General features: G+C 45.1%; 1 protein-coding gene across 2 annotated transcripts in view; it reads right to left on the reverse strand.

Annotated features, from left to right (window-relative positions):
• Positions 1-9864: 9864 nt before the first annotated feature.
• LOC309813361 (diphosphoinositol polyphosphate phosphohydrolase 1) overlaps positions 9865-12899 on the reverse strand; it is a 96801-nt gene continuing 93766 nt past the window's right edge. For both annotated transcript variants that reach the window (XM_082638186.1, XM_082638187.1), the window contains one exon: positions 9865-11635. In XM_082638186.1, the coding sequence (XP_082494312.1) occupies positions 11457-11635 (179 nt within the window). In that variant the 3' untranslated portion in view covers positions 9865-11456. The remainder of the gene's footprint in view (positions 11636-12899) is intronic.

Below are 12899 nucleotides of genomic sequence, written 5' to 3' on the forward strand. Positions count from 1 at the left end.
TCGTGGAGTTCCTGATGATCTCCCTCACAGACACTTGGCAGTGTGCTGGCACATCAGCAGTGTCCAACCTGTCGGCTGAATGATGGTGATTACATGAGGAAGTCTCTCCCTCTGCCTCCTCAGCAACCCTTCATGGCAGGTGTTTGGGGACCAGATGCAAATTCATTCACCACCTCCCTAACTTCAGTTTCTGCTTGCTCGGGTCCATCTTACACTCTAAAGTGACCAGGAGAGAGTACTACTAGGTGGGTGAGAAGGCAGGTTCTGGAGTCAGACCCCTTGGGTTTGACTACAGTTCTTCCATTTATTACCTGTGTGACCTTGGATGTATTACTTAACTTCTGTATTTTCTTCTAAAAGCTTTATGACTCATCTTACACATTTGCGAGTTTATTTTCATTGTATGGTGTGAGGTAGGGATCTAAATTTATTTTTTTCCATTGGTCTAGCCAATTGTTCCAACACCATCTACTGAAGGACCAATCCGTTCCCCACTCAGGTGCATGTCTCCTCTGGCTCTTACCATATTCCCACATACGCATAGGTCTGTTTCTTGGTCCCCTGTTCTATTCAGTTTCCTAATTCACTTCTCTATCTAGCTATTCCCATTTATCACACTGCATCAGTTACTTGATCTTTAAAGTCTTGATACTGATAGAACACAGGACTTCCCTGTAGTCCTGTGTTTTTCCTTGTAGTTTTTCAAAACTGTCTTAGACATCCTTGGCACTCTACCTTGTGATTTTTAGAATTAGTTTCTCCAATTCTTTTAAAAAGTAGTTTCCTTCCCTAGGCTGTCATTTCCTTTACCATCATGAAGGTGATGACCAAAGGTCCTATGTGTCACAAGGATGGCAAAGATGAAATTGTAAAGCAGTGAACACACCACGTGGCATAAAGGCCTGGAACAACAACACAGGAGCACTCAGTAGAGAGTAGTATCATCTTCCCCAAATGCCCAACCTGATGTAGTCACTGCTGTTTTAAAACCTTTGTTGGCTTCCCAGTCACGCGGAGTAAAGTTCAAACAGCCAGCCAAGCCACCTGACCCCAGCTGACCTTTCCCGTGGCACCTCCTGGCTCTCCCTCCTCCCTCCCCATCACAGCTATCACGTTCCAGCCCCCGCAAACTCGCTGTTACCCGAGCACAGCGCCCTTGCACATGCTGTCCCCTTGGTCGAGAATTCCTTCACCCTTCATGAATCCTCTTAGATGGTGGCTCCACTGGGATGGAGTTAGTCACTCTCTCTGCCTTCTTTTTATTGCATTTGTCACTTTGCATTGTGATTGTGTCTGTTGTGACTTGTCTTATTTAGTGAACTCAGCACAGTCCTTGGCATTTCCCAAACAGGTGTTCTCTCACAGCCACTATTTAATGATCACACACCAACTCTGGCATCACATACACTCCTTCACTTATTTAACGCTCACGACGACCCCACAAAGTAGACTTCTCCCCCAATGAATAGGAAGGAACACAGACGGTAACTTGCCCAAGATCACAGAGCTTGTCGACAGCTGAGCGGAGACCTGAACCCTGGTCTAATTCCAAAGCTCACACCTTCTATTATAGCAGGCAGCCTGCCCTATTCTCCCTCCCATTTCTGAATCCCTTACTCATCCCACCCTTCCATGGTCCCCCTGCCCAGGCTCTCTCCGTCGGCCCCTCACCCCACCCCCAATGGCTTACCTACCCAGGCTGTCCTATCTTCCACTGCATGCCATCTGTCACCCAAGCAGGTGACTCTGTGAGGACTGCATGTCCTGGCTTGAGCACATTGCTGGAATTCAGGCCATAGAACTTGGAGCCTCATGGCTGCATCGCAGATGCTGAGATGTTAGCTGGGTGTCACAAGACCAAGGAGATAAAAGAAACCTTTCACACCTCAAATGTGTCTGAAACCACAAAGCAAACAAGTCCATGGTTTATAACAACAGGGTTTCTTCAGCATGGTTATCAGGTCTCCAGAGAGGATGGGAGCCAGCCTGACTGGGGTTTGGGCAGGAATTCTGCCAACTCAATCTGGCTTGAGTTGGTCAAAGCTGCCACCTCAGAATAACAAAGGGCATAGGAAGTGCAATGCATGTCGCAGCACTGTCCCCGGTGCTGGTTTCAGCAATGTCAGAGTGGCATTCGTGTTCTTTGGGCTGATTTCCTCTGGTCACTCATGCTCAAAGTTTTGGGGCCTTTTGAGATTTCTCTCCCACTCGCCCTCCCTCCTGCCACAAGTCCTGCAGACTATTAGGAGACTGGGCTGCAGCAAGGTAATCCCAAAGTTTGCATTTACCCTGAGAATGAAGATCAATCAACATGTAGTGAATGTGATGGGGATGGGTCATCTTTAGAATGGCCCATCATGATCTGATGTGGGCGAGCGGAGTTTCCAGAACCCCAGATCCCAATTAGAGGTGGCCATTTGGTGGTTTCCTGCATGTATCACTTGCATCTGCGTTCATAAGCTCACACCCTCATTACACACGCTAAATCTGGCAAAAGAATCCTTTGATAGAGGAAGGGACGGTGATCATCATGGGATAAAGGAGGCCTGCAGAATCAGAATTTTAGGAGGAAAGGGTGCTCTGACCAGTTGATTGGGAATTTGCCCTGGGGCTGAATGAAGTGGTGATGCCATCAAGAGTCCCAGAGAGGCCAGGGGCCCTCAGTGGATGAACGTGTTTATCTGATTGTGATACACTCTTTATTCTTGCTTCTCCAGCCCTCTCCATCCCCAGGTCCACTCCTTGAGTCCGTAAGGCCTGGCATCACAAGTTTCCAGGTGGCTCCTTTCCAACCTCTCCTGCCTCCTCTTCAAACATGGCTGATTCTACACGACTGCCCTGCTCAAGAGCACTTCACACGTATGCAGCCAAACTCCTTGGCCTGGCTTTTGGGGCTTTCCCTAAATTGGCCTCATCATGCTTTATTTTTCAGCCCGTAATGCTTGTCATCTGTCTTTGGCCGGAGGGGCACAGCTAACTTCATGTTGCTCTCCCCCTGGCGATGCCCTGCCTGTTCTCTGCCTGCAAGTTCTACCAGCATGCATCTTCTAAACGCCGCTCCAGCCCTTCCTGACTCTACCATGCCCAACTTCTGCTTCCACACAGGAGAGCACCCCTTGTTGTGCTCCCTTGTTGTCCTGGATGTGGCTCACCTCTGTCCCCTCACGCCCCTCTGGGCTCCTAGTGAAGCAATGGGTGTCTGCCGGGTGGTCCCTGGCACTGACTCTCACTACCTGCCTGGGCTTCACCTCATTCCTTACTTGAATTCCCTGAACAGCAAATCTTCCATGCGGCCACCTCTGACCTCTGGGGCAACTCTCAAGAGTCCAGCAGAGGGTGGTGGTAAAATCAAAAGAAGACTGATGAGAAGGACTCAAGGAAAACTTTTAGAAAGAAACCAGACACTAAGCAGGGATGTGTGTGAAATACTGGTTTTTATTGGTTGGCACAATATTACAACCTACAGTTCCAATGCCCTTCCCTCCCACACAGTTCAAGTGGAAAGAAACTGATTAACACACAGAAAGGAACAGCACACTCACAGGTATAAGCATTTGTTTTTACAAAAAGGAGTCAGATATCATAGGGGTGGTGGGATTTTAGGGATAGTACCAGAGCTCCAGCTAGACTATGGGGGAGGGCTTTGCTGTCCTCTGCTGCCGGCACACATGAGGGGATGCTTTAGTAAGGGGATGGTTACACACGGCTGGCTGGCTATTAAAGGGGGGAAAGGAGAACTTGCATCTGCTGTGCACCTGTCTCAGACCCAAACCTGGACTTCCTTTTCAGCCCTCCCCCACAACCCGCCTGCTCCCACGGGAAAGAGAGGTATGAAGGAAGCCTAAGAACAGCCTCCTAGAGAAAGGGATGCAGGAAAACTCAGTTTCCTTCCACCTCCTCTGGACCCATTCTGCTCCCCTCAGCTCCTAAGAGCACTGAGAGACTGGGGAAGAAGCCAGGCCTGGGCAGGTGGCTCCAAGTGGGCAGGGAGGAAAACTCGCTTTTCCAAACAATACCAAGCAAGGTTGTTTTGCAAACGAAAAAATGGAAAACAAGACCATGCACCCTGGGTCAGGAGCTTCTACGTCCTGGAGCACATTTGGATGGGGGTAAGGGCGACATTATTCCAAACCCCAGTTGTGAAAGGTCCCAAGAGGTTTAAGGGAGTATAACCAACCCCTCCTCCCACACAAGCGCCTTTCCTTGGATTCCCTGGGGTTTTGTTGAGCTCATCTGGGGTTATTCTGCTACCCTCTCCAAGGATGAGTACTCAGCCCGTTGGCCACTCCACTTTTTACCCTTTCTACAAATATACAGCACACTGCCTAAACAGGTGATCCATTCTCACTCTGCAGAATGGTCACCAAGGAACCAGGTGACCTAGGGGTGGAAAGGCTAAGTTGTTTGCTTTTCTGGGTGGTCCTGATGGAAGGGGACAGCAGCGGAGTTCTGGTGGAATCAGAATGGTCTGGTTTGAGTCTGTGTGATCCCCAGGGGACTGGTCCCTGGGTACATGGGCCCCTGGCTCTCTGTCTCAGTTCTGGAGACTTGGTCATTTAGGCCTCAGCTAAAACATGAGGGGAAAGGGACAAAGACTTTGTCCTTCAGAAAAAGTTAAACTCAATATATCTTGGCTACTTTATCTCCATCCAAAGGGTTCCCTGGAAACACCTGTTGAACTTGGCCAAAGGGAGACTGCACCTGTGTGATACACTTGCGAAGACAGGGTTCGGAAGCACCTCTAGTTCATCTGTTTCAGAACTGGAATGGTCCCAGGGAGTTTAACCCTTCTGGTGCTGATGGTAGATGAGTGGAGTGGAGGTGAGCAGAGTTAGGAAACCCCTCAAATACGCCTCATGCTGTTTGGAGCTCACACCCTGTAGCTCAGCAAATAGAGCTGGGGCCTCACTGCTTCTTCCTTAGAGCCCATCCCCTACCAAGGTGATTGGGTAGGTGGGAAAAAGGTCCTTGAAATAAAGACTGGCCTCTTTATACAAAATCAAGTATAAAGATGCTACTAATGGGCTTCCACGTCCTCCCTCTGAAACACTTGGGTAGGCCAGAGATACCTGATTTACTTTTACAACATCCTCAAATGCTCCTACTTCCTTAAACACATGGTATACACTGGTAGTTATCTTTAAGATAGATGCACTAACTGACATTTTATTTTAACCACCAACTTTTTCTTCAATTATAAATCAGTTTGAATGTTTTTAGACCATGAGACAATAAAAACAGACCTGACATTTATAAAACTGCACCCTACACTGTGTCTCTTTTATAATAGAGTGGACCAACTGTTTTTCTAACTACAAAATGCAACACTGTGCAACTGCTGGGCCCTGGACTCCCTCGTGAATCTGTGCCCTGAGCAGCACATCTACGTCCATGAACGGGTGAGTGAAAGGGTGAGGTTCTCAGAGGCGAAACAAAACACCTGAAGCAAACTGGATTTTGGAGAAGAGAATCCCTTTGGATTCTGAGCAAAAAATGCTCTCAGTCACGTGGGAGGAGGCAAAAGGGCAGGTTTGTGTCTGCGCACCGTGGCTTAGGTGCCTGCCACTCCCTCCGAATCCTTCATGTCCTTGGGAGGAGCACAAGCCACCTGCTGGCTGAGCGAAGGCCCTCGAAGTCCTCCCCTCCCCCCAGTGCTTTGGAAGCTCTTCAAGACCTAACTTCAACCTGCCCCCGTGGAGGTCTTACGTGGTGCAGGCCTATCTGTTCCGGTTGTGGGTGTCTCCCTAATCAGCCTCTATCTTCCCTGGCATAAGTCATATCTATTATGTTAAGACCAAGCCTTAACACTGAAATGCTGTTTTTTTCCAATGGGACAGTAATGAGGTAGAAGAGGCTACATGGATCTATTGCTTTAGGTTAACATTTTCAATTCAGCACAAAAGTGTTCAGAAAGCCAAGCTCGTGTCAGTATTGCTTCCTGTAGGGACTTACAGCCAACCTCACTGGAAAAATGACTTCCTGAAGGTGAGCCACTCCACTCCACTGTACAGACAGGGAGTCCAGTCTCAAGGCCCAGCATCGGGAATGGGTATCTTGCTTTCTTCCTGAGAAGTTCCAAAGACTTAAGATTTTGATCTTAATGCCTGATTGGGGCCTCAAGCCCAGAAGAGTGATTTTACTGTATTGTTGAAATGTTCCCTGAAAGGCGCATCCCATGGATAATGTCCACAGATGGTGAGCAATTTAGTAGGTAATTGTCCCAGAACCAGAATTTATGTTCCCCAACTCAAATATTTATAGAATCTTCACATCTGGCCTGGCTGCAGTGGGGGTGGAAGGACGGGTAGCACATCAAAATGGTGATGAACCTAGAAAATGACAAGGCTGCTGCTTTTGTATCTTTTAAAGCCTATCTCCAGGGGGTTAAATGCCTTTTTTTTTTTTTGCTGTTCTAGTGGCCCCTGTTTGGGGTTAAGAACTCGGAATGTAAACTGAAGGAAACCTATTTAATTAAACAACCTAACTGCTGGAGGAACAGAAGCAATGACTCCACACCTTCTAGATATTAATCTTGCTTTTTCAGCCAAAAGCACTTCCTTCTTCCGCAGAGGCCCTCCTGCTGTGCTCAATTCTGAGTTAAGGAGGCTTTCCTTTGCGCTCCCCTTGCCAGGTGGACAGTCTCATTTTCTAGGACAAGCTCAGGCTCACAGATCATCACTATCAACAAAGATTTGGGGGAGAGACATGCCCTTTTCACTTCAAAAGCTTCAAGTAGCAGACACCCAAAATCAAATCACGTGACTGCCAGCCTCAGCTCAAGGAGTCTGTTAGAATCAACACCAAATGGGATTCTTTATTTCTCTTTATTAATTTTTAAGGGGATTAGGAGGACAAACTATTGGATTACTCTGAAGGTGAGAGATATCATTTTTTAAATGTCCTGATTAGGCTTTACCCATCCCTGAAAGGTTATCAAGCTAATGCAAAAACACTGTCGAAGTGTGAAGCTGCCTTTTCAGAGACAGGAGTGGAAGGCTCCTGGCTTCCAAAGGAGAGTCTGCCTAAAAGCAGGTTCCCAGGGCCTGTGATGACCTCCAGTCAACCTGATGTAGTATACTCTATAGATTGCAGTATTTAGCAATTCACAATTTACCTGAAAATCTCAAATGTCTTACTGCTTTAGGTGACATGTCAGGTGACATGGAATACACAGCTCTTCTGGATGGTGTGGTCTCTGTTGCAAGCTCACCCCAGAGTGCAGAGGCTGACTCTGGGGTGCTTTCCCACCTACCCCAAGTGAGGGGGGCGTGCCCTGATGGAGCAAGGCTGACGCCACCAAGGTCGACAGCTGCAGAGCCTTGGGGAAATAGGTTCCATCCCAGCAGTGCTCAGAAGAAACGACTGCCACCCCAACTGGGCAGTAAAAACTGCACAGCCTCAGGTCTGACTTCTTTTAGAGTCTTCAAGAATAAGAACTCAAAGAGCCATCTGCATTATTTAATCACCATTAAACAATCTCCTCTCCCTAGAAATGCGTGAGTTGACTATCCTGCACGTCTCCTATTTTTTGTAAAGATGTGGATGTGAAATGCAGGTGGGACCAGGATGGAGTTATATTATCAACTCTCATTTCTCTTTAAGCAAAAATTCATCCCACTGTGGAGATTACTGCAGATATTTCTTCTAATGCTAAATCCACTCTCAACTATGATGGGCTTACAGAACACTTCAGAAATATTAAAAATCATACAGTTGTGGCAAAAATCACATTGTGGTTACTAAATCCTTTTTGTAAATGAAAAAAAATATGGCTCAGGCTCAGCTGTTTAAACAAAAAGATCAGGTGGGGAGATCAACAAAGACATTAACACAGCACTAGATGGAAATGACAAATATGTTAAGTACAAGGTGTGAAACGCACATCCATGTCCATCAGAAGACCGATTATTCCCCTCTGTTGAAGAGGTTTAGAAGAAGCCCCCAATGAGCACTGTACGTGGAGAAAAGAAAGGGGAAGGAGAAGGAGGAAGCATGGTTTTATGGGGAACTTCTTCCTCCTAGAATTCTAAAAACAAAAGATGACTTTTTTTTTCTTCTAAGCAAGTCTAACAGACTTTACATGGGCTGACTCCTAACACTGAAACAGAAAATATTTCTCTGCCATGAAGGAACTTGACTATGTAGCAACAGTGTACAAAAAACTGCAAACACTCTCAGAGGGCAGTGACCCACTCTGCTCCCCAGAGGCTGCGGGAAGCAAGGCCTCCAGTGCCTCACTTTCCACAGCACTGGCAACGTAATGCAGAGGGCGGAAATCCTGCGGCGAAGCCACCTTCTAGGCCTTGCTCAGCCTTAGCGGGGTGATACTCCCACACTCTCTGATCCCTCCAGATGGCCTCAGCTCAGACTCAGCAGTGAGGGAACCCTCTCCTCGCAGGGCAGATGGGGCAGCAGACACTTGTAAAAATAAAACAGTCAATTCAGTAACTTTTCCATCCTGTTATGTTTACCATGAGAAAAATCAGGACTCCTCTTTTATGGGCTACACTGTTCTGAGAGGCGACCAGAAAACCTAACGTGGCCACTCCTGGTAGTCCTCTTTCTCTCTTACTTACACACACACACACACACACACACACACACTCACTCACACACAGTCCTGGTCCAAAAAAATGGCATGATCTCACTGTTGTTTCCCGAAGGGCTGCAATTTATAAACCAAAAACAGATTTTAATTTAAAAAAAGCCATTGCTATCTTTCTCCATCCTGAGTATGGTGGACTCTGATGGGCACTCTGGTAATAACCAGAATCTAAGACGTGCCCGTTCGCTGTGAGAAAGAGACTCTATATCTGCCCTGAACACAGGAACCTGTTTCTGCCAAGCCTGAATAAGGCGAGTACTTGCAGAATTAATGGCAAATCAGTGTTGTCGAAATATTCTGCAAGTAGGGTGAACTTTGAGCTTTCCTCTGTTTTTCCTTGCTTTCTTTGGGGGAGATAGAAAAGGTTACTGCAACCATGTGTCTAAGTAATGTATCACAAAAGGGCTGTGACTACACGTCAGGAGATAGCCATGGTGTTTATGGTGCCAGGGAGGGAAAACACCAACCCCTGCTCACCAGAATCCCAGTGCAACAGATAACTGCACCAGTTTCAACAATTCTGGTGTTGGACAAAGCCTCCTTTTGTCAGTTAAGGAAGCATCAGCACAACCTCGCCAGTTAACTGCATTAATGGGATCCATTCATGTCACTGACAAATACTTCTTGGCACAGTTCACTTTCCTGACCCAGAGACGCCAACAACAATCCAAACAGGACTTTGTAGGGTAGTGTATTATTATACCAGCCCAGTGAAAACATCTTCAGATCACTAAAAACTGCACAAATTACTATTAACAATGCAGTTCCTATTTCAAGAGTACTAATCGTTTTCCTGCAAAGCTCTTTCAATCTATATCATAAAGGTAGAATTTATTTTGAAGATTGTGTTTTGGGGACTCCATTTAGTGCTGAGCTGAACTTATTTTATTGTCCCCTTTATTTATTTGCACAGAACCTCAGAATGCTCTAAATCAGGTAATAAGCAGCAGTGTGTTCATTTTTAAGTAGGACACATGAACAATGAGTTGGCATTTAGACTCAAATCCCATGGTGCTTTCTATCCACTGGGACCCTTACTTAGGGACAGGATTCCTTTCCCAGAGGTAGAGCGGTATCCTAAGGAAACTGCCGGCACTGCTTTTTGGCTCCGTGTTTTAAGACTGGGAGAGAAGATGCAAACCGAGAATAGATAGCAAAAATTTAAGTTCATCAACTGATGTCCCCTAAAACACTGAACATTAAATGACACAGGCCTACCAGATACTACATTTCTTGTAGTGGGAGGGAAGAGCAAAAGCTTTTCAAAGTTTGAGTATTTATTAGAATTTTTAAATAAAGAGAACTACGATTTTAATTTCACATCTTGGCTATGTTTTGACAAAGGAGATGCCACTAAGAGTATAGCAACAAACTCCTGTCCCCAGCCAGGGATTGATCAGTGCCTCCCACCCCCAGCCCTGGTCTCAAGACCCTTTTCTGCATACTTCTCGACTAAACAACACAACTGGCAAATGAAGCCAGCATCAAACCTGTATCAAAACCCAACAAGACAGTTTGCAGGGAGCCAATGCATTATGTTGCTGTCCTAATAACTGATGTAGCATTCTCCCATGACACTTCTCGGCGGACGATGGCCCTTTCACACCCCGGTGGGAGACATATTTGATATTTCTGAGCATGCTCCATGGTGCAGTTACAAGTGCCGTAACGTTACAAAGACAAGCAAACATCGGAATTTTCCTCCTGTGTACTTTTCAGGAACGTAACATGGTTACCCAGAACAGGGACAGGACTGTACAGCTGCACTTGCCAAGTACAGTTGGATGCTTCAGAGCACAAGGACAATATCCAGTTCAGCACGGTGTAAGGCATGGATGCACAGGGAGAGAGGCCTTTGTCGGCGATAAGTAGCATTATGGAAAAAACTCCAAACCAGCAGGATAGAAACAGTGCTCGACGCTCCAGTTTTTTAGATAGTAATCCCAAGAATCCAGTTCAAATCCCTATTGTCAACATGTAGGGAGGAATTCAATTTCTAGCATTGTTTCTCCAGATCTGAGCTGAGGCCATTTGCTCCTGGCTTGGTAATAAAAAAGAAAATAGGTTTCTTCCTGTTTCTTTCTTGGCATGGAAACACAGCTTCGAGAAGAGAAGGCCATGAGTCCTGGGAGTACTATGAAGGTAGCTAAACTCTTCCCATACCCTACATAACTACAGTTGATGACTGGGGAAAAGAGAGAGGACAGGGAACTTTACCTAGCCACTAGCATCAGAAACGAAAAAGTAAATTAATTGTGAGGCTCTCCACTTCAGAAACACCTTGAATTTAAAAAACAAAACTTTGAAAAATTAAACAGTTAAATCCCTCTTCTAAAAGTCATTTATTTACATATTATATGCCCAGTATATAATGTGTAGATAAATGTATCCTGCAGTGAAAGTGACCAACCTGCCGGACTTAACAGCACATTACAGGACAAATTCTTGAAAGATTTCATCTCATATTGGTATCTTTTAATTAAAAAAAAAAAAAAAAAAACCTGGCCAGGGCTGGGATGAAACAAACAGGAACACTTCAGAATCCAAGGCAGAGGGAAGGCTGTTTGCCTCTTTAGAGAATTGTAGGGGTGTGAAAAGGGAGAGACAGATCATGCACAAAAGTACTGACAAATTACACACCCACCCCCCACCCCCTCAATAAAAAGAGAAGAAAAAGCCCCATCACTTAACACCAAACAGCAACATTATCAATAAACCCTTTCTCTGCTGCCCATCATGCCTTATTTGAAAGAGGAGGCCTGTGAGGAGAGGTGAAAGAGCAAGGGTGAGAGGGAAGACCTGCACTTCAGTCTAGTTTCCAATTTCCATTTCTCTCACAGGAAATCTTCAGTCATCTGATGCCTGGCATCGAGCTCTGAGCGGAAACTGAGTAAGTGGTGGCCACGAGCGGGGTGCCGTTGTTGGCTGAGTAGCCTTGCCTCAACGTTTCAAAGTACGATGCTTGCACCGGTTTGTGATCCTGCAACACGTTTATGGCATCTTCTATTTTAAACCATTCCCGCTTCCTTCCTGTTGAGGCAGAGAGAAAAAGAAGTTAGTACAAAAGGAAAGCAGCAGGTTTTTGACCCTAAAACTTTTGAGAAAATGTAGAAAAAAACATGGAAGCAATGGTTATCAATGTTTTTCTTTTCTTTTTTACACTGAAGTATAACTGACCCACAACACTATGTTAGTTCCAGGCGTACAACATAGTGATTTGATATTTCTACACATTACAAAATGACCACGATGGTTATCAACATTTAAAAAACATGTAAATCTATTTTTCCTTATTCTCTTTTCTTACAAGGGTGATGCAAGCACACTTTATAGGCTTCAAATATTACACAAATGCCTAATGCAGAAAACAGGTAAGAAATCTGAAAACTGAAGAGCTGAAAGTAATTGTGTGAAATCTGCCCTCTAAAGAGAACCACTGCTAGTGGTTTCCTCTTGAGCTCCTGGGCCTCTGGGCCTTCCTCGGCTTGTACATAAGTGCCTGAAGCCCGCCAGCGACCCCATCTCCTGCAAAAATAGACATGAGCATCAGCTTCCAGAATTACCAGGATGGCTGACTTGTAATCAGTTATTTATTTTAAAATTTTTGTATAAGAGTGATATATCTACAAAAAAGAAAATATTTTCTCAAAAAGAGGAAAATATAATCTCAACACAATCATTATTAACTTTTCAGTGTATTTAAAATTTTTTTCAAATGCATGTTTTAAAATCCTCCCTTATTTTTTCTCTTACAAAAATAACAAAAGAACATTGGTTAAAATTGGGAAAACAGAAGAAAGCATAAATAAGATAATTACCTGTAATCTCATAAACCAGAAGTAACTACTCTTAATACCTTAGTGCATTTGCTTTTCTTTCATCTTATTTGAAAAAGACACAGTTATTTCAGCAACTATAACTGGGATCATGCTTTAAGGTGCTCAGAATCCTCAGAGGCCCTGATGGAGTGCTGTTGTTAGGAACATGGACACTGAAGCTAATATGCTGGGCTCCAATCGCATCAATGGCTCTAATGAGCTGCACAGCTTTGGGGAAGTTACTGAACCTCTCAGCGCTCTGTGCCCCACTTTCTTCATCTATAAAATAGGGACAATCAATAGTGCCTATCCCACACGTCTGTTGTGAGAGCTACTATGTAAAGCATTTGAACAACACCTGGGACAGAGTAATGCTGTAAGAGTTTGCTTTACTATTACTGTCGTTGTCATTGCTTCTTTTCCACTTCACATTGTTTCTTAAGCATTCTTCTCTGTTGTAAAAGTATGACATTTAA

This window comes from Mesoplodon mirus (assembly GCF_964341445.2).
Source record: "Mesoplodon mirus genome assembly, chromosome: 12".
Classification (NCBI taxonomy): Eukaryota; Metazoa; Chordata; class Mammalia; order Artiodactyla; family Ziphiidae; genus Mesoplodon; species Mesoplodon mirus.